The sequence below is a fragment of the Cebus imitator genome, unplaced genomic scaffold (assembly GCF_001604975.1).
Source record: "Cebus imitator isolate Cc_AM_T3 unplaced genomic scaffold, Cebus_imitator-1.0 Scaffold131, whole genome shotgun sequence".
Classification (NCBI taxonomy): Eukaryota; Metazoa; Chordata; class Mammalia; order Primates; family Cebidae; genus Cebus; species Cebus imitator.
Window position 1 is genome coordinate 4,756,478 of NW_016107446.1, and position 21,891 is coordinate 4,778,368.

General features: G+C 53.2%; 1 protein-coding gene across 1 annotated transcript in view; it reads left to right on the forward strand.

Moving 5' to 3' along the window:
• Window positions 1-21,891, forward strand: part of SH3RF3 (SH3 domain containing ring finger 3) — a 361,067-nt gene that overhangs the window by 254,932 nt on the left and 84,244 nt on the right. The window contains exon 4 of the mRNA XM_017541145.2: window positions 3,523-3,876. Coding sequence (XP_017396634.1) covers window positions 3,523-3,876 — 354 coding nt within the window. The remainder of the gene's footprint in view (window positions 1-3,522; window positions 3,877-21,891) is intronic.

Consider the following 21,891-nt stretch of genomic DNA (forward strand, 5'->3'; position numbering starts at 1 on the left):
ACAACTTCCCCAGATGATGAGCTTTGCCCCAGGATCAAGTCACAGATCTGTAACAGTACCTCGGACTCTGCAGGCCGAAGTGTGCACTACTTGCACTCCTGTGTGAGTCTGGCAAGCCCAGTCCCCAGCAGTGGGTGGAAAATGACCCCTCAGTCTCAGGCGTGTAGAGATGCATCTGCATGTTGAGGCCCTCTGGGATAGTCCACTCTCGGCTTTCGGAATGAAGACTGCACAAGGCAAAGCCCCTTGATGCAGAAGCAGAGACGAGTCGACAGGATACAGCCTAACTGCTCCTCTTCCCAGGAGGCCCCTCGGCAGCAGCTTGCCTGCCTGGCTGGGGCAGGGATACTGGGGACGTGGAAGCTTTGGATGAAGCATTGAGGACTTCCGTCTTAGAGGCAGGAGCTCTCACTTCTCCTGCTGTCTCTTGAAGCTGCCTATCTTGGTGGAAGCTTTTTGCCTTCACTTTCAGCACCTGCCTTGGGCTGGGGTTGCTAAGCCATGAGGGATGCATGCTGCCTCTCCACCCTCACTCTCCACCGTGAAGGGGGCGCAGTGAAGCCAGTTGTGAGCAGCCTCTTGGGGACATGTGCTGGTGGCTGCGCAGTGCTCAGTGACCCGCGGCACTGCTGAGGGGCCAGGCACCATGCTCCTGGCTGCATGGCCCCTGATGGGAATAGGGAGCCTGGAAATCCATGCTGACATTTAGATCAGGGCCCCATCTCTTCTGGACTTGCATACAACAACCTGTTGGTGCCTGGATTTCCTGATTTTGAAAATGGAGTTTTCAGTACCAACTCAACAGAGTCCCAGGGAGACTAAGTGAAACACTCCAGGCCTGTTCCTTTGGGGAGAAGGGAATCATTTGAGTCCAGCCTCCAGCATTATTGCTGCCTTGATTGCTGTGTAATGATGTCTCAAGTGCAGGTGCATGGCAGGTGTGTTTAGAAAGTGCTCCGATGCCAGTGGGTGAGATGAATGGAGGACCACGCTCACTGTGCGCTGCTGCTCTGTCTTTCTCTAGACCCTGTGAAGCAGGCAGAGAACACTGGGGTCCAGGAAGTCGGTTCTCAGGTATTTGGAGAGCCCGATGGAGGGCTGTGGGAGGGAACAGGCACTGGTTTGTTCTCTGAGTAGCACTTAGGAGGAAGCAAATGAATACGGCTATAAAATAGAGCAAAACAGCTGAGCCTGGTTGGAGGAAACATTTCAAAGGAAATAATCCTGGATTTATATCACACATGTTGGAGCCCAGAGTGAGGTTTTTCATAACCTCCCTCTGAAAGGCAGGTATTTGTAGTGGAAATGCTGACAGTCATGGGCCTGGGCTAAGTTGAAGGCAGCTGAAGGCAGCTGGAACCTGCAGCCACCCTGCTCCTGTGATCTGCTTGTCCTGCCCCTGTGATCTGCTTGTCCTGCCCAGAGCAGCCCTGTGATGGAGCAACCCTTTCTCATGCCACTTAAACTCAGCAGGGCTTCTGGGTTTTTTGGTTTTGTTTTTTGAACTCATCAAGGTGCTACCAGCTGTAAATGCTAGTTCTGTAGCTGAGTGAGACCTGGTGTTTCCCTTCACCGATTCACAGCATTGAAGGGAATCTCCTAGACTAGGCTGTGTCAGACTCGACTCCTGGTGGGTGTGGGCGACAGGCCCTTCCTGGCACCTGCTGGCCTCTCATGCAAGGGCTTAGCCTGTATCCTATATGCCAAGTGTACACCGCGGCTGCGGCTCTGCCCCCCGCTCCACCGGCTCGCTGCCATGGCCCGCATTTTCACAGTGACTCATATGGACCTTCACTTGCCTGCTGTGGTCTTCCCACTTTCATGGATTTCACTGACTCACTGCCTCTCTCCTCTTCCCTTCTGAATCCTGTAAGTCCTTACCAATCACTGCTGAGTTCCGTTTTTCCCGTGAAGGCTTCGAACTGCCCCCCAGTGGCCTGCCTGCAGTTTCTGGAAAGACCTTCGGCCACTGGCCTAGGTGCCACTGTGGTGCCCTACAGCACAGAACCCAGTCATGCTGCTGCAGAGACCTTGTGGGCCCCAAACCCAAAACAGTACCCTGGCAGACAGAATGTGCCAGCTCTGTACATAGCCACCCCACCCTGCTCAGTTTCTGCTTGGTGAAGAGAAAACTCAAAGAGATGACTGCCGCTTACTCCTGCCCCGAGCTCTGTGCTTCTCCAGAGAGGTCTGCCCAGAGGGCAGCTGGCATTTACTCAGTTTCTTCTGCTACTTCTGAAAAGGTGAGGGAGAAAGAGTGGAAGCTCACAGGCATTTACCCAGCCCAATGGCATTTGCTTAACCTAGCTTGTAGCAATCCTCCCATGCTGATTCTGGCATCGTGTTTTCTTCCGAGCCATCTCTTTGTACACAGTAAAGAGTTCCCTCTGCTTTATTCTTTCAAATCACTGCCAGTTCCCCCTATAGGTATACACTTAGGCTGAGCCAAGTACAGCCTAAGAAGGAAGGGGCTCCACTGGGCACCTGAGTGGGAAACTTCCCCCAGGTATAGGGTCAGGAGACACTGTTACTCACAGATGGTGAATTGACCTAACCCCTGCCCCGCCAGAGCCCGCAACAGCCCAGGGAGCCTCTTCTCACAGCTGGTACATCCCCAGACTGCGTAATTCACAGACCTTGCTCCAGTGGGTGTGCCCAGGCTACCCCTCCCAGCCCCTCCAGGCAATGCTACAGCCCTGAGAAGAAGGATGTGGCTTAGCCGTCCAGGAGGGTTTATTCCCTGGCTGCTCATGGATTTGAACCTTCATGCCACCTTTCCTGATAAGCACCACCCAGCATCAGACTTCCATCAAACTCTTCCCTGAAAAAAATAGCTGCTATTTTGTAGAACAGGCGGGAGATGTGGGAAAGAGTCGTGTCCTGAGACCTCGCTGAATCACTCAAGATGACAGATTATTGATACCTCCTGGGACACACTCAGGCCAGCTTCTGGGGCTTGACAGCCTGAGTGGAGGCAGTTACTGAAAAGAGCTTCCATGGTTCATGCTGACCAGAGCAGACTCCCCTGCCACGGCCAGTCACCAAGCATTAGAAAGTGCATTCTGGTCACACGCCTCAAAATCTCCTCCGGAGACCCACAGTGCTCAAGGCAGGCCGGGAACCTGCTGTCGTGGAGCCTGCAGGGCCAGCCCACATCTTCTAATGCAGGACTTCCTTTCCCTCTTGCCTCTAGTCCCTCACTGTCTGCAGGGCTGCACCTTGCTCCCCAGAAATGGGCAGCAGTTGAAAGATTGGGGTGACAAAGTAGTGGCCCTCGGAAAATTCTCTCCTCTCTATGGGCGTCCACTCTCCATCATGGCTCCTGGGGTTTTTGAGCTGCCCAGGAAGCTTTTCAATAAAGCCTATGCTGCCCACCAGCCTCTGCTGTGTTTTTCCTGCAGTCTGACCGATTTGAGCACATTGCCAGTTTGTGAATGGGAATGCGGCCTGGAGAGTGCAGAAGGCTGGTGTGCCATGTGACCATGATTTCATGAAGCCTCCCCTCTCCCCTTTCTCACTCAGCTCAACGACTCTGCCAAGCAGCTCATTGAGATGGACAAGCCGTGCCCAGCTGCTGCGTCTGGCTGCAATGCCTCCCTGCCCTCTGACTCCGGTGCTGTGGCCAGCATGGCTCCAAGTCCCACTTTAAGCAGTGCAGGGGCGGTCAGTGCCTTTCAGCGGCGTGTGGATGGCAAGAAGAACACCAAGAAACGCCACTCCTTCACGGCGCTCAGTGTGACGCACAGATCCTCCCAGGCTGCCAGCCACAGGCATTCCATGGAAATTAGCGCTCCGGTGTTGATCAGCTCCAGCGATCCGCGAGCCGCGGCCAGGATTGGAGACGTTGCTCATCTGTCATGCACTGCTCCCACCCAGGTAACATCCCTCGGGCCAGGGCAGGGGTCCCTGGGTTCTCTGGGTTCTATCCTCAGCTCCGTGTTCAGCAGCCCCTGTTCCTCAACTAGCATGGAGACCACCCCAGAACTGCCTTTTGGGGTTGAGCGGGGTTTGCCCCTTGCTGCCTGGCATTGGGGACCTCCCTGATGCATGGAGAGTGGTGAGCATACCCTTCCTGGTTCAGAGGATGGCCTAGTGGTGTGTGAGCTGGTTCTCAGTGGTCCAGGGAATGTATGAGTAACACTCGCCCACCTTGTGAGAAGGTTCTTGCCATTTCAGTTGTCTTTTGGATGTCTGATTATGTCCTGGAAGAGTCTTGACTTAGTGCTAGCACATTTTTAGCATCTCTGCAATTTTGCTATTTCCCTTTCAGGAGAAAGAAAGAGCCAGAGCTCAGAACCAGAATAAACTGCATTGTTGAGTACTTTTGTTACTATTGTTTCTGCAGATACCTTCTATTTCTAGACTCCATTTCCACTAGTTTCTTTGTAAATTGAAGTAACCAAAGCAAAGTATTTAAAGGCTGGGCACAGTGACTCATGCCTATAATCCCGGTGCTTTGGGAGGCCAAGGCAGGAGGACTGCTTGAGGCCAAGAGTTCAAGACCAGCTTGGGCAAGACCCCATCTCTACAAGCAACCAATCAGTCAATCAATAATTTAAAAATTTTAAAATAACCAATATTTAGTAAGTAATTGTCTGTAGCTCTGACAAGACCCCTCACAGTGGCATGCACAGGGCAAGAGTTAAGCAAGTTTCCCTTACATGAATGCAGAGGCGCAGCAGGAGATGGAAGGGGCTCTCTGAGTGCCGGCAGGGCGGCTCTCCACACTTCGCATTCCCTCGAGTCCTTCTGGCTGCCCTGAACATGCCTCAGAGCAAGGGCACTGGTCTGTGGGGAAACCAGGGGCAGACACCAGAAAGCAACTGGCTGAGAAGAACTCTCTTGTTCAAAGTCACAATGAACTCAGACAACTTTACACAGAGAATTGTCTTAAAAATTGCTGAGCTTCTGGAGAAAGGCCATTTGATCTAGATGTGCCACGGTATCAGCCTAGAAATGCCCCCGACACACACATACATGCATAAACTACATGTACACTTGAGCACATGCAAACCCACCTGTGTATACTCCCATGCACATGTGCACTCATGCATACACATGGCACACACATATACCTGCACACCCACATGCACTAACATACATACACTGCCGTCTACATGCACACCTACACACATACACATACACACACATATGCATACACATATACACCTGTGCATACATGTGCACTTACATGCACCCCTCCATGCACACCCACACATATACATGTGCACATACATGCATATGTGTGCATTTACACACCCCTCCAGGTGCACACCTGCACATATACATGCACATGCAAATATGTATACACATATACACCTGTGCACACATGCACACACATGAATTTATGCATCCCTTCCACATACACACTTGCACACACATGTGCGCACACACACACACAAATGCTAGCTCTCATCGGCAGCTAAGGCTGAGGTCTGGAATTGGTGCTATAGTGTCTGGAGCTGTAACCGTGGCAGTCATCTGCCCCTGTGGTTACCCTGCTGCCGGAAAGCTCCCATAGCCTGTGCCTGGGAGCCATATTCCCCCAAAGGACAGTCATTGGGGCCACTGCTGCCTTTTCTGTAAGGGGAAAAGTGCAATCTTGGTCCCAACCCTAACTCCACCCTTGACCTTGGGCTAAAGTCTTCTTGGGCACCTCCTATTTGTAAGTTCCTGGGAGGGGCATGGTGACTCAGTGGTGGGCCAGCATGGCTGTGCTCCCCACGTGTGTGCGCATCTCAGGGGTAAAGTCACAAGCAGTGGCTCTTGGAATGGTCTTGCTTGTTCTTTGCTCAAACATCCTAGACAGAGGGCACAGTTGTCATGGTGGTACTAGGACTCAGGAAAGCTCACCCCGTTTGTCATCAATACAAGATGTGATAACTCTGGCCCAGAGCTGGGGTCCCTACTTGGCAACCTGAGTAGCCTCTGGTGATATGAACAGTTGAAAGTTGTGTTCTGAAACAAATATGGCTCAAAGGGAAGTTGTAGCAGGTTTGAGGGGTGCCCCTTAGAAGGGGAATGAAGAGCAGTGGCCTGGCCCTTGTGTACCGCTGGGTAGGTCTTTTGTCTCTTTCCTCCTGGAAGAGCAAAGGCCACTCTCACTGCAGTCAGGGATCCCCATCAACCAGAGGGAGGGGCCTTCTTCCTGATCACTAGCCAGAGGTGGCCCTGGAACCACCAGGCCAGTGCCCACCCTCACAAGTGTCTGACCTCTGTGTCCATTAATTTGTGGGTAATATGTCCAAAGCTGCCCTTAATGTTCCCTGGAGTTCTGAAAAAGGAGCCCAGCAGGGCCCATGGACCTTGCAAAGCTGCTGCTGCATCCCAAGAAGGCCAGGAGCATCTTCTCCACCACTTTCCCGCAGGCCCCTGAGATGTGGGCTCAGCACACGCAGGTACAGGATCTGGTTTTCTCTCCTTCCTCACCTGCACCAGCCCCTCCTGTTGCCATGGAGTCTGTGTTAAAACAAACAGAGGGAACCCTTCTAAGCCCACTGCAGTCTGATGTCTACTGGGGCAGGAAGGGAACAGATATTTCTATTAATTTGTGTACTGCGTGGCTCCACAGGGACTGGAATTAGGGATTGGTGGGACTGGAATCCTAGGATCCATTTTCAAGCAGTTCAACTTGAAGAGAAAGTCACAGCCAGGATATCGACATTAGTTTGGGTTGCCTCAAAGGACAAGAGGTCAAATAAAGCAGTTGCTGCCTGTCTCCCTGTTCTGATGTAATCGAGCTGCCAGGAGACAGAAGGGGCACCTGGTGCAGGTGTGAGCTGTGCGTGCTGCCCCTGCGGGCTCCAGTGTGCTGCTGTGGTCTGGATGTGCCCAGAGACCAAGCCTTCCTGGTCTGCCTCTGCTCTGCACTGCCTTTCGGGTTCCTACCACCTTGCTGGCCGTGTGCGTCTGAGTGGGAAGTGCCTGACCCGAGGGCTGGCCCATAGCAGCCAAGGCGAGCCAGACTCAGTGCTGGCCACAGTGCTGCAGGAATACTCTTCCCCACCATGTTGGCCATGCCCGGGGAGAGGGAGCCCAGGCCCAGGATTCTGTGGTTAGTGGGTGGCACTTCAGCTTTGATCATCGGCCTGGAGAAGTTCAGCATTGCCGTGTGCATGCACTCATCACAAACGGAGGCAGTGCCATCGTGGGAAATGCGGAGTGGGCTGAGCAGGAAGGCCTGCAGCCCCTGGCTCCTTGGTGCCCATAGCATGGGGCAGTGCTGGTCCCAGCAAGGGCCACTGTAGCAGCCAGTCCCCTGCTCCCACAGTCCCCTGGGGACCCAGCGTTTCTATTCAGGCTACGATAAAGAACATCTTAACTGACCAGATGGGGACTGAGGCTGTAGGGGAAGACAGGCTGGTGAAGTGGATGAGGCTGGTCATCTGGACCAGGACTTCTGGGCCATAAGGAACAAAAGATTACAGATTGTGGGGTGTGTGTCCCAGTACATTTGCTTTTGAGGTGAGCCTGGTATGGTCCCTGGCAGTTAATGAATCCTCATTGAACGTTTCACTGGGTTCTGTAGAAAGGTGCAAACAGAAGGCATCTGCTCTGGAAAAATAGCTGGCTAGAGTGGAGACAGGCCACTTCTCTGGACACAGTGCTGTCCAATGCATTGACTGCAGTTGATCCACAGTCAGGGAGGTGGGTGGGATGTGGATGACGAATCCCCTCTGCTGGCTGAATTAAGGGGCTCTCCCTGTAATAGACTGGGTTTTGCTCTTTCTCTGGTGTTGTCTTAAAATAGAAAGGAAGCATGGAGCTGTGGGTTCTACAGAAATGAGTCTGAAGCACAGAAGACACTTCCCTGCTTCTCAGAGGGCACAGCCTGAGAGCCCTGTGCCAGCTGAGGCTGGCCTCCTCCCTGTGGCTGTCAGGGGCTGCATCTGTGGTTTGCCTGTCCCGTCTCTCCTTCGGCTTCCTCTGCTGTTCCGCTTCCTCTGTCCTGGCCTACATCACTTCTCAGCTTCCCTGGCTGCGCGGTCCACCTCGCCACATGGGGAGCCAGTTGTTCATTATTTCCTCTTCAGAGACGAGGAAACCGAGGCCCCTGCAGTGGTGGTGATATCTCAGGGCTGTGCTTCCATGCCAGCCGTTGCTGCCCTTCCAGGGCCCGGCTCTAGCTGTCAGGAGTTCTGTCAGGACACAGATATCACTTAACTTTCCAGTTTGCTCTGTAAAATGCACAGGGCTGACCTCAGGCCAAAGCAGACACGCAAGAGAATGCCAGCAGGTCCCTGCGGTGCTCCTTAAAGTGCCCTGCTTTGCTTTGCTTTTAGGCTGAGGCCAGGCTTCATGCAGCACAGGACAGGGCACTGGGGTGGAGGTGCAGGCTCCCTCTCTCTAGCTGTGTCACGTCAGGAGAGTTGCTGAACCTCTTGGACCCCTGCTGTTAAGAGCCAGTCCCCAGAGGTAGACGGCCAGGGTAAGCACTTATCCTTGTCCCTGCAACCTTGGGAAAGCTGCCTGACCTCTTTCAGAGACTCCGCTTCCTGTCTATGAAATGGAGCCCAGCTGTGGCTCCGCTCATGGTTGCTGTAAGGGTGGAGTGAGCGGTGCAGGCCGCCCTCCTTGGTAGGTGTGCCTTGAGTGTTGGCTGTGGTGGCTCTTTCTGCTGCTCGGGTAATCATGGAATGAATTGCCAGCCCAAGACGCCAGGCTCCCGGCACATCTCTAGTTACTGCTCTCTGCTCCAAGAGCCCATCTTTGGCTTGGTGCTGTGCTGGGTCCTGGAGGCTTTTGAAAGCTGGTGGTGGGGAAGGAGTGGGTATGGCCAACACCAATGCCGGATGGGAAGGAGGGGAAGAAGTGAAGGAAGGAGAAGAAAAGTGTCAGAGACCCTGTTACCCACACAGCCTGAAATACCCACTGTCCAGCTCTTTGCAGGAAAGGGCTTTAAGTTGAGGCTTTGATGATGAGGATGCTGAAAAGGCAGAGCTCTGATAAGAAACAGAAGAGAGCTCGAGGCCTGGCCAGGAGGGAGGTGCAGAGTCAGAACAGGCTGACCCTGGGCTCCAAGTAGTCATGTGGAAACTGCTACAGGCTGGAGACTGGGAATCTCAGCGGCCACTCTGCAGGAGCAGGGACAGGGACAGGAGACAGAAGGTTGGGGGAGTGGGGCCTAAATGGAAGCTTTCTGCCTAGAAGGGCAGAAAGGGGGGAAGGTTCATTTTCTCATCATAGATACCTAGAGCAGGGGCAGCAAACTCTCTAAAGGAAACAGCCAGATAATTAATAATCTAGACTTGGCAGCTGGGCCTAGGCCTGCCACTAGTCAAGGTGGCCAAGGAGCTGCTGGGACTGACCCCTGGGCCCCTCCCGGCGGCTGCCACAGCGACACAGGGCCTGTGCAGGTGTGGTGCAGACCAGGCTGGCGGCCAAGCAGAGCTGACCTTTCTCCCACTGCATGCCCCCTCAGCACCTCTGCGGAAGGTCCAGTCTCATTCTCATTGACCTGCTGCTTCCTCGTTCCCCTGGATGTTCTTGACTCTCTGCGGTCTGATGCTGCCCATCACCCCTGCTGCTGAAACTGACCCAGCCACCGTTGCCAATGCCCTGTCCAGCGTCTTCCTCCTTCATCTGCCTTCTCGGCCTCTTGGCAGCACCCGACACTGTGGACAGCACCCCTTCCTGAGCCCGTCCCCTTTGATCTGTGACGCTTCTCTCCAATGGAGTCCTGTCCCAGCCCCTCCCACCGGACCCTCTTTCTAGCCCCTACATCTATACAAATGCCAATGCCCTGCCTTCTCTTCCCATCCTGGGTACACTCACCCATGGGGACTCGCCCTCTCCTGAACCCCAGCCAACTTGCCTATAATCTGCCTGCCGGCAGCTCTCCCAAACTACAGATTCTCTTCTCCAACTACCTACTGGCTTCCTGGAGAGACGCCTCGACTTCAGCGTGTGCCAGGAACGACCGTGACGCCCCTCTTTCCGCAATCCTGCTTCCCCTTCTGTATTCCATCTGTTCCTCAAGGAGTTACCACTGTCCTTAGGTGCCCTGAGCTAACACCCTGCGTCTTCCCCAGTCCTGACTCCCTGCCCCTGAGTTCCCTCCTGAGTTCCTTGGAAGGTTCTGCGGAGCCTTCAGACTGGCCATTGGTTGCTTGTCCAGCTTCTGGCAGCACTGTCCACTCCCATGTGCCTGTGCACATCTGCTGCCTGCGCCCCATGCTGCTGTAGCCCTGGCCCATAATCTCTTCCTACCTTACCCTTTTGCTGACCCCAGCATAGCATTCTACCTGCCAGGCAACGCGCAGACACATGCCTGTGCAGAAGGCTCCTGCTCACCCTTCCTGGCCATCTGACATGCTCACCTCCCTTCGGCAGCTTTCTGTGGCCCTGTCATCATTCCACCACCAAATCAATCCCCCTACTCTCTATTTGCCTGCACACTTCCTATGTGCCCATGATGGAACATTATTTGTGTGTATGGTCCTCCTGCCTTCCTCCCTGGGCTTCTGGGTCCTTGAAGGCAGGAGCTGGGTGCCACTGGCTCACAGGTGGGGCTCACACACACCAGCTTCCTTCTTGGGTGGGCCACGAGACAGCACCAGCAGCACTGTTCACTGGGCAGTCTTGCATATAAAACAGCGTGGCACTTGAGAGGCTGTGTGGCCTTCCCCAACCCGCACAGGCCTGGCTACACATCGATGGCTGGGGAGAGGACATAGCTGTGGGGCTGTGGCTGAAGGTGTCCAGGACATGTGGCTGGCTGAGCCTCAGATGGCCCATCCTGCTCATGTTTGCACCCCTAGGGATTCTTCCCCTGATACTGGGAGAGACCAGAGGCTCAGCTGATGCTTTGGGCGTAATGGAGTTATCACTCACATGTCAGCACTTTGCTGGGGGAGGGAAGATAATCAGAGGAGAGGAAAAGAGGCCATTCAGGCCAACTCCACTATGACACATTTGCTTTTGAGGCTATTGGATCAAATTGGAAAATGATTGCTTACGTTTTAGAAAAATTTCCTTTTAAATCAAGTATGAACTCAAGCAAGTGCCTGAGGATCCTCAATGGGCTGTCAGCTCTGGAGTGCATGGGCCTGTCACTGAGAGTGGCCACGTCACGTAATAAGGAGCCCACGCTCTTGGAGGCGCCAAGTACAGATGCTTGCTTCTCACGCACACTGTGAGGCAGAAGAGGGCTTAGCTCCACCATCCTTACCCAGGACACCAGCAAATGCCCACGGGCTGAGTCCAGCCACTGCCTGTTTTGGTAAATGAAAGCTTCACTGGAACAAGGCCACACATGCCCATTTGTATATCATCCGCAGCTGTTTTTAGGCCATAACGGAGATATGGAGGAGTTGTGACAGAGATCATAAGACCCACACATCCTGAAATTTTCATTACTGAGCCCATTACAGAAAATGCCTGCGGACTCCTGGTGTAGAATGTCTCCAGGACCATGGCAGGGGCAGAAATGAGGCAGCCAGTTCAGAGGCTTCCACATGGAAGCCTCTACTCACTCACATTTCAGTGGTTGAAGCCAGTCCTACAGCCCCGCCCTGTTGAGGGGGTGGTCACTTGGAGTCCAGCAGGGCCTTGAGGGGGAGAACCTTCCCCAGGCGCCACTTCCCTGCAGCCTGGCAAGTTTGCATTTCTGAGCACAGAAGTTGAGAAGCTTCAAAGGAAGAGCCGACAACTTTCTAAAGTAAAGCCAGTGTGACTCTGACAGTTGTGCTTGCACTGCCATGTGGCACCCGCTAATACTGCCCATCAGTGTCCTGCCTCTGGGCAGGGACTCTTGTTGGCTCCAGAGCGTGGTTAGATGTAGGCTGACTCACCGACCAGCCAGGACCAGCACCTTCATCGGCCCTTGCCAGCTTTTCTACTCTGGAGAGCACCGTGGCTTACAAATTACTTCCAAATAAGCAACCCTTGACGATTAGGAAAATGCCCTTTAAAATCAATGGAAGGGGAAATGTTTGAAATTCAGCAGGGAGACCATCAAAAGAGAACGTTTCTCAAGTGTCTTCGTGTCTGAGAAGTAAATGAGGAGAGTTCCTTATGGAAGCTTCTGGGCATCTTTAAAATGCATCACCACCTGCTATCTCCCAAACAGCTCCCTATGTTGGCTGGGTCTTATCTCTGCCACAGACAGACAGACGGATGCTTCCAGCAGTAGGAAGTGCTGGGGAAAAGCTGAAGGAGCTGAAGCAGGACCTTGCTGCCCCAGGCCTGGTGGCCCCCAGACTTACTGCTTATAGGCTGTGCAGCCTCCAGCTCTGGCTCCAGCTCTCACCTGCAGAGCACGAGCTGCCTGCATAGCAGAGCACCTGGGCTTATTTTTAGCATTTTCAGAAAGTTAAGAATTTAATTACATGCCTTATAAAGAGGCAAAACAAAAAGTACCAAGTGAGCCTGGGATGAATTTTAAAAAAAAAAATCTTATTGTGGAATCTTATACAAGAAAACTTTCTTCTATAAATCTGGAAATAGCTGTACCTCTGAGACTTACCAAACCTGGCCTTTTAGTGGGGACAGTGGACACCATGGCTGCCTGTGACCTGGCATCCTGATGATTTTTGTCGATTGCAAAACTTGCCAATCACAGTGCAGGGTGCTGGCAGCGTTTCTCTTGCTGCTATGACAAGCTAGGAACTAGAACCACGCATTTCTGCTATGCCTCCAGGCCATCTTTGGGCAGAGTCAGGGAAGATCCTTGGGTCTCCTTGGCATTTGGAGAGCATCCAGGAGCTCTGGGTGGGCACTTTCTGGCTGGCAGCACAGGAGAACCACCCCCTTGTCCTGGCAGCTCCCGAGTTGAAGCCACATCCTGCAGGGATCCAGAGGGTTTTTCATGAAAACCTGTAGTAGTCACCTGCAGTCACCTGTAGGTCCCACGGGGCCCACCAGGAGACTAGCACACATAGTCCATGCCTCAGAGGGTGGAAAGGAGGAAGGGCCTTGCAGCACAGGTAAAGCAGGAAGAAGCCAGGCCGCAGAGGTTGCTGTCTTCAGGGCTGTAATGCCAAGGCCTTTGATGGCCCTGGACAGGAGGACTATGAGGAGCTAAGAACTTCCCCACTCCGACCTGACTGCCTCGCCCTCCCTCTGCCAGAGCTCTTCTGCTCTCCTGTTCCAGGCTAAGCTACCTACCTCCCAACAGGCATTATCTGGATGCAGTGTGGGGTTGGGGGGTGAGGAAAATGGGGTCTCACACGTCCTCGCGCCCAGGCTGGGTTTGCTCTCAGGACCTCGTCCCCCCATCGCTGTCCCCTCAAGCAGCCCGTGAGCTTTGCTGTGGCAGAAGGTGCTTTCCCTCTCTGTACAGGCAGTGCCTGGCATGCAGCCTACACAGGCACTCTCGGACAGAAAGACAGATAGATGGACACTGAATTCGAGTTAAACAAAAGGATTTTTCAAAGCCCACCCCTCCTGCAGCAACTGCCTACAAAGTAGGCACTTTCTGTTTGAAGGCAGAACAGAGGCACAGTTGGATGTAGACGAATGTTGTGCCTTTTGTGCAAAGCTGGACGGAGAAGCCTCTGGCCTGATGGGTGTGCACAGGGAGGAAGGTCCACGGCCCGGTCAGAGGTACCAGGTGAGCAACAGCTGTGAGGAAGGCAATGAGCGGAGGCCATCCACGGCTCCTCCTGGTGGAAGAAAGGCTCCAGGGCAAGACAGATTGGTTCTTAGCTGAGGCTTGGGAAGCCCTAGGTAGGTGAGAAAAGGGTCCTGTAACTTCCTTAACATATCTCCCCTCTCTCGTTGGTGTTTTGAGATTTTCATTCCCCAAACTGAGTCGTATTGTAGATGCTCTCCTCCTGTATTCCACTTTTTTGATCCATTCTCTTTAGTAATATTTTGGGGATTTCTTGTTAAGCTTTTGGTCACAGCTTTCACTTTTTGGTTCCAATTACTGGCCCAGTAAGACAAGGGCAGAAAGGGGAGGAAGCTTATCTTCTCATCCTAGATACCTAGAGCAGGAACAGCAAACTTTCTAAAGGAAACAGCTAGACAGTAAATAATCTAGACTTTGCAGCCAGGTGGTGTCTGCTGCAGTGACTTAGCTCCACCCTGCAGGGTCAGAGCAGCTGGAGACAGCAGTGAATGGTGAACGTGGCTGGCTGCCAATAAAACTTTATTCACGAAAGCAGAACACTGAGACAGATCCAACCTGTAGATGAGAATTAAATATCCAGCAGTAAATTTGGAACTCCTGCTGGGGCAGGTAGCCTGTGGGCAGCAGTGGAGGGGAGTTTTGGCCTCCATCTTCAGTGGCAAGCAAGCAGTTCCCCTTACCAGCTGAGAGCAGTGGAAGTCACGTAGGCAGAAGGCATGGCCACTGCCTCTCCCAGGACAGACCGTGTCTGCCCCCTCTTCCCCCCTACTGGGGCTCCCCGGCCTCTGCCCTCCCTGAGAGGGAGATCAAGAGGCACGTGGATCCTCCAGCCACACAAAATTCTTGCTGTTCTTTGCAGAACCAAGCAGAAGAATCAGGTCATAAATGTTTATTCTGGAGTTTTCTTTGGGAAGCAAGTTCATGAGGGTCTGATTTACACCCCGTGTAATGGAGTGGTAGTGAGTGATGAATAATGTATGCCTGTTTCACCACTCCTTGGGGTGATGATAGTGTTTTTTGGACTCATATTAAAAATTAAAATGAAGAGATGTTTCTTCTCGGGGTCTTTATCTGTTCCATAGTGTCAAAGAAAGAGACTCAGAGCCCCCGTACAGCCTACCAACCCCTAGACCCTCTTTTTTCCCTTTTAGTAATCCCAACAGGAAACTAATATGGCCTGGTTCCCAGCCACTGCTTAGGGGCCCCATTAAAATGCAGCGGAGGAGCCTCTAGTGTCTGGTTACAACCTGGCAGTTTAGAATCAGGGAACCGCAGCCACAGCACTGCAGCCAGAGCTGACACCAGGCTTCCAACCAGGGCAGGCTGGAATTTGATGAAGCACATCGCCGTCACAAATGACAGCCCAATCCTTACTGACTAGCAGCTCCAGGGCAGTGAGTGTGCCATTCACCTGTGCAGCCTCTGTGATAGGGAGAGAGAAGCAGGAGCAGAGGAGCTTGCCTGGCTTCAGGGCTCTGCACAGTCAGGCTAAGTTCCAGCCCCGACCTTGGTGTGGAGGGCCCCCGCAGCCCGGAGCACCCAGGAGGCAGCATCAGTGCGCATACTGTCACTTTACTGTTTGCTCATGCTAAGTTCCATCAGACGAGGCCGTCCTCTCCTGCCTGTATCCCTGCCAGCTGACGCTGCACTACTGGGCTCAGGTGAAGTGCTCACAGGTTGTGTCGTTGAGCATCTGCCCAAGGGAGGGATTGCTGGAGTGTTCTGTAGGGTCAGTGAGTCAGAGAAATGGGCCACTGCATGGTCGGCCAGCTCCTTCTGAACATGTGTGTCCACTTGCCCAGGCTGAATCCTGGCAGGTATCCATTATGGAGTCATTAAAAAGACCATGGTGCAAACCTACTTTAAGATAGTCAAAGCCCATTCCTGGGCATGGGCTACTGGGCATGGCTTCATGGCAGACAGGGCTGCACTTAGCTTTGAAGTCGGAGCAGAGATTTCCATTGGATGATCTTGGAGATAGGACGAACATCTGTCTGAGGGCTGTGTCCCCAATTATTTTTACTCAAAGGCACCTGGAGCTCCTTCTCTTTTCTTATTTTTATCACTGGCTGACTCCCTTACACCTGCCAAGTCTTTATTAATCCCTTAAGACCTAGAATCATTTAAAATTAAGCCATTAAAAATCAAAGCAGCATCAGAGAGGTGGATTGTGGTTAGGAGGAAGCCAGGCCTGCATCCAGGGCCAAGCCGTATGGTTGGAGCTGGCGGCAAGGAGCCCTCAAGTCCCCAGTGTCACAGTCAGCAACTCTCAACCTCGTTACGAATACTTTGGGAGAGAGGAGCCATTGGTTGGAGGCTGAAAGCACATCTAGGCCGTGCTGCAGCTCAGGCTTTGCAGGATGCTGGCCATGTGGAAGCCGGTGCCTTTACAAAGGAGTTCCTGATCACAGTCATTTAAAGGAAAGGCTCCTTTCCCTGCAGTTAGTTCCTTCCAGGGTTAGCAGTGGCTGCTCATCTCTGCCCCTGTCAGCAGGCCCTGTGTTCTTGGGAGCCACATTCCGCACAGCTGGGTCTATGATCCACAGTAGCCCACTGCTAAGCCCATCAGTGGGAAGACCCCTGACCCCTGCCCACCTTGGCCACCAGCAAATTGCTGCTGATTTGCATCCATAGCAACGGAGACCAGATTGAGAGGACGGACTGACCCCGTCAGCATCAGGAAGCCACAACCAAAGTGCCACACACTTCTTTGTACTTTTAGTTTGTATATCCCTGAGGGCAGAGTCCAGCCTGGCGTTTGCTCCCAGCCTGGCATTGCCTCCTACACAGCATGAAGTGCCTTGGCACCCCTCACTCCGGGCACCACACCACACATCCATGCTAGGAGGGCCGGCCACACGGGAGCCACGCTCAGCCCAGTGTCAGTTGTAGACATTCTTCATCTTGACCTTTGGGGAAAAGCATTTCCATACATCTGACCCCTCTCTCTGCTGCTCTTCCCAGCTATAAGTAATAGCTGGCTGTCAAATCCCACATATTTGCTTGGAGCGTTTGCTGTATCAAGTGTCAGCTGAAGGCCAGGATTCCAGTGAAGCCGCCAGAGTGTCTCCCTCCTGCTGTCTTTAGGGATAGCTTATGTCAGGGTGGCCTAGGCCCCGGACCCCTGAATGGGCCGTGTGCCAGCTCCCACCATCCATGCCCCAGGTGCCTTGGCTGAGCCCTCCACGCCTCCTGACACCCAGCCATGTGGGGTGCTTTACACTGGACTCACCAGGGGAGTCGGTGGATGCTGGCACAGATGGGATGGTGAGCCTTCGACCGCCGTGGTGCATGACGGGTGTGTTCCGCACAGTGTGTGCTCTCAGCCTCGCCTTCCACCTCTGCCCAGCACACAAGACACAGTCTCCTTGGTCTCCCCTGGCCAAACACATTGGCCCCTCCCATTGGAGTATGGCTTGAGCGGCTCCAGGACATTGGGAGGCAGAGATCTAAGTGCAGGGGCAAGCTCCAGGCAGGCCGCCTTCCCGGTGTGGCCCCACCGCGGCTCTGAACAGGACAGCGGGCATGGTAATAAGAGCACAACTGTGGGACTAGTGTGAGCCGGTCATCTTAGATGCCCACTGTGCCCCTGCTGCAGAGCACAGTACCCGGTACCTGGGCACGTGGAACAGCCGGCCCAGCCCCAGCTGGTGCTGCAGGGTCACCCCTGCCCTTCGTCAGCTCCTAGCGTCCCCTGACAAAAGATGGCACATGGGGGCTCAAGGAAGACACAGGCTCACCATCAGCCAGACCCCAAGTACTAACTCCGTTGTTCTTCTCATATCACTGTGGAAATGTTTCAGGAAACCATTATCACTTGGTATTAAAGTGATGTAAAACTTTAATAGATTAAAAAATAATAAAATTGTCCCAAAAGGCAGCACCCCAAAGGAGCAAAGTTATGGTCTGTTATGTAAGTTTCCTGACTTTTTACCATGAAAATACATGCATCACTGACAGAAATTAGATAAGCCTTCATATGCCTGGCTCTCACTTCCATTTCCACTCTGCATACCCTACACAGCCCTACAGGCCTGTCAGCAGCGAGGCGTTCTGTGTCCTCATGAGCCTGCCAACCCCACACCATGGGACATTTTAGCTTGCTTCAGGAGTGCAGGTTTTTCATAACATAAACAGTGCTGCTGTGAAGTCCTCACCTGTACCTCCATTCTGACTTGTTTATTATTATTATTATTATTACTATTATTATTATTATTATTATTATTTTGAGATGGAGTCTCACTCTGTTGCCCAGGCTGGAGTGCAGTGGCGTGATTTCGGCTCATTGCAACCTCTGCCTCCCGGGTTCAAGTGATTCTCCTGCCTCAGCCTCCTGAGTAACTGGGATTATAGGTGCCCGCTACCATGCCCTGTAAATTTTTGTATTTTTAGTAGAGATGAGATTTCACCATGTTGGCCAGGCTGGCTTCGAACTCCTGACCTCAAGTGAGCTGCCCAACTTGGCTTCCCAAAGTGCTGGGATTACAGGTATGAGCCATCGCTCCTGGTCTGTCTGATGATTTTAGGATTCATTCTTAGCAGAAAACTGCTGGGGCTACAGTCTGTCTCTGTCTCTTTATCTCTCTCTCTCTCTCTCTCTCTCTCTCTCTCTCTCTCTCTGTGTGTGTGTGTGTGTGTGTTTCTGTCTGTCTCTCCCCCTCTAGAATGGAGAACAGCTTTTGCTACAAGCCCAAATCACCAGGACCTGGGCTGACTATGTAGAAATTTCTCTGGCCCCCACATTCCCCTCCCTTCTCTGTGCACTGGAGCAGCACCCCTGCCCCCACCAGCCCTCCACACAGCATAGGCATGTCATGAGGGCCTGCCCTGCAGGACTTGAGTTCACAGGCTTCTCTGTTACTAACAATGGCAGATTGGGACAGAAACCAGGGTACTGTGGGTCCACTGGCCAAGCCAGGAGTGAGGGTTTTCCTTGCAGGGAGCACATTGGAGTACTCCGGGTACTAAGAGTGGGATTAAGAGGTATAATTCTCCCCAGTGGTCTGGCAGGTGCGGTCATCTGCCCCAGGAAGTGCCTGGGCATGCCAGCATCCCCAAGACTGGTGGATCCTTCTAGGTCCTCAGCCTCCTTGGCCATTCCACAGCGTGCAGCTCAATGGACAATGACATTTCCTCTGAAGCACCGTCTTCCCCAGGCTGTGGGTCTCCTTCTGTTTCTTGGGCTGTCCCATCTCAGCCCTCTTCAGGGCCCTCTTCTGGTTGGTGTCCCGCAGGCAGGGCCAGGGGGTCCTCCCTCCTCACTGTCTCCCAGGCCACTGCATCCTCTACCTCGTTGGCTTCAGGACAATGATCGTGAGCCTTTGTTGAGGGCCTATTCTGTGGACTTAGAGTGACTGCTTTATAGACTATGAATGATCTCATTTTGTACTCCAGCTCTCTAGACCATGCGAGTTGCCACAACCCCATTTTCTCATGTCTTGGGGTCTCTGTCCTCCATTGCTTGATTTCCGTAGTCTTGGGAGCTACAGAATCAAGCTTCATCTCGTTTTTCAGTTTTTTCAGGCAGGAGGGTAAACACAGCCCCTGTTACCATCATGGTCAGAGCAGAAGTCCATGACCCTCAATGGACTCAATAAGAGATCAGAGGCTCATAGACGCTGTCTCGGCTACGGTCACATGCACTGGTCACACACCTGGGAGCATTGCCTCATAGGTGAGCTATACGCTCATGACCCCAGATCTGCTGCCCAGGCCAGTCCCCTCTGAGCCCCTAGCTGGCATCATCAGCTGCCTCCTCTTCCACACTGAGACAGCTCTAGGCACACTAAACACTGCGTGTCCAGCACTGAGCCCATGGCCTCTCTGGTCTCTTCTGTCTCTCCAACAGCATTTCCATCTGGCCAAGGCTGGAAACTCAGCCCAGACTCCTCCCTCAGTGTCCTTCGGAACTAGCCTTGTTGGTGGAGAAGGGAATGATGGCCCACAAACATGTGCTGATCCCGGAACCTGAGAATGTGTCACCTCACATGGCAAACAGGAAAAGACCCTGAGATGGGGATGCTTCTGGATCGCCTGGGCCAGCACAGTCACAGAGGCGCTTCTGAGAGGGAGGTGGAGGCCAGAGTCAGGGAAAGGGATGCAGTGTTGGAAGCAGAGGCGAGAGAGAGGAAGACACTGCACCACTGGTCTTGAAATGGAGAGGGCCAAGGAATGTGGGAAGCCTCTAGAAGCTGCAAAGGCAGGGAATGGAGTCTCTTCCAGACTCCCAGAGGGAACACAGCCCTGCTACACCTTGATTTTAGGACATCTGACTTCAAGACCTTCTGTGTGAATGTAAGGCCCTGAGTCTGTGGCTGTTTCATAGCTGTGAGGAACTAACACCACAGTGTGGTGCTAAGCACGTGGCCTCTGCACAGGCTGCCTGAGTTCCTAATACCCATCGGCAGCCTTGTGCAGGTTGAAAGCATTTTTCCAGGGAAAGTGCTCAGAGCTGGGCCCAGCCATGGTAGGCTCTGCGCAGGGCGGGTGCAACGGTCACGGGTGCTACTGTTGCAGCGGCTGTTCTGCTAACAGCCCCCCTGAGCACGTCCAGACCTGCCCCTGGCTCCTTTGTCATTTGCCGGTGCAGGCTGGGCTCCCTCACACTTCCCGATGGGTTTCCTGCAAAGCTGCAGGTCCTGGCCTGTGGCTGCCTTCTCTCTGCCCATCTTCCAGGGACTTCAGGCCCTCAGGGTAAAGACCAGAACACTCTCAGGAGGCCCCGTACAGCCTGTCCTCATCCCATGGAGATATTCCCCCGTTCCGCCTCCAACCCCTCACTTCATCTGGCCTCCTGCCTTGGCTGGCCCGGGCTCCCCTAGGCCCACCACCCACCCTCATCACCTCCCTGCTGTGCCTTAAATGTCCCCTCCGAAACTCATGTTGAAATTTAATCCCCCATGGGGCAGCTCTGAGAGGTGGGACCTTTAAAACGCAATTAGGTCACGAGGGCAATGCTGAATAATCACTCATGGATTCCTGGATTCACAGGAGCGGGGCTGGTGGCTTTCTAAGAAGAGGAAGTAGGACCTGAGCTAGCATGCTCAGCCCCCTCACCACGCAATGCTCTGCAGAATCCCACCAGCTAGAAGGCTGTCACCAGAAGTGCCCGTGCGACATTGCACTCCTCAGCCTCCAGAATTATAAGAAATAAATTCCTTTTTGTCATGAATTACCCAGTTTTAGGTATTCTGTTGTGAGCAACAATAAACAGACTAAGACATTCCCTAACAAGCCTGCCTCAGGCCTTTTGAAGCCCTCTCTCCCCACGCCCAGACCAGGCACGGTACCTTTGTAAGGGGCCTGTGCATGCTGAACTTCCTGGGGCTGTTGCATGCTTAAAATTACATGTCCAGGCTGGGCGCAGTGGCTCATTCCGGTAATCCCAGCACTTTGGAAGGCTGAGGAGGGTGGATCACCTCAGGTCAGGAGTTTAAGACTAGCCTGGCCAATATGGTGAAACCTCATCTCTACTAAACATACAAAATAGCTCACTGCAACCTCTGCTTCCTGGGTTCAAGCAATTCTCCTGCCTCAGTTTCCTCAGTAGCTGGGATTATAGGCATGTGCCATCACACCTGGCTAATTTTTGTAGTTTTAGTAGAGATGGGGTTTCACCATATTGGCCAAGCTGGTCTTGACCTCCTGACCTCATGATCTACCCATCTTGGCCTCCCAAAGTGCTGGGATTACAGGTGTGAGCCACAGTGCCAGAGATTGCACCACTGCATAACAGCCTGGGCAACAGAGCAAGAGTCTGTCTCAAAAAAAAAAAAAAAAAAAAAATTAGCCAGGCATGGTAATGCGCACCTGTAGTCCCAGCTACTGAGGAGGCTGAGGCAGGAGAATCACTTGAGCCCAGAAGTGGTGGTTGCAGTGAGTCAAGATCGTGCCACTGTACTCCAGCCTGGGTGATAGAGTGAGACTTCATTAAAAAAAAAAAAAGAAGAACTATGTGTCCAGTGCTTGGGCCACTTGGATTATAAGCCCCACGCAGTTACAGGCCATGCTGTTCACCATGGAGGCCCAGGGCCAGTTCTGACTGCCAGGTCATCGACTCCAGTATGTCGAGCCTGTTGTCCCTGTGCTGGAACCTCTTGGTAACTCTGAATGGGCAAGTGAATGACCCTAAAGTCCTGCCCACACCTCTCTTCAGTGACCACAGGAGACCTGTGGACACTGGAGAAAGCAGCACAGGACACCCTCTCCTCTGTGCAGATGGCTGGGACAGGGAGGGCCTGGTAGAGAATAAGGTGGCTGCTTCTCCTTTTCCCTCTGGAAAGGGTGTCTCTGCCCTCAGACTCACCCTCCAGCCCCAA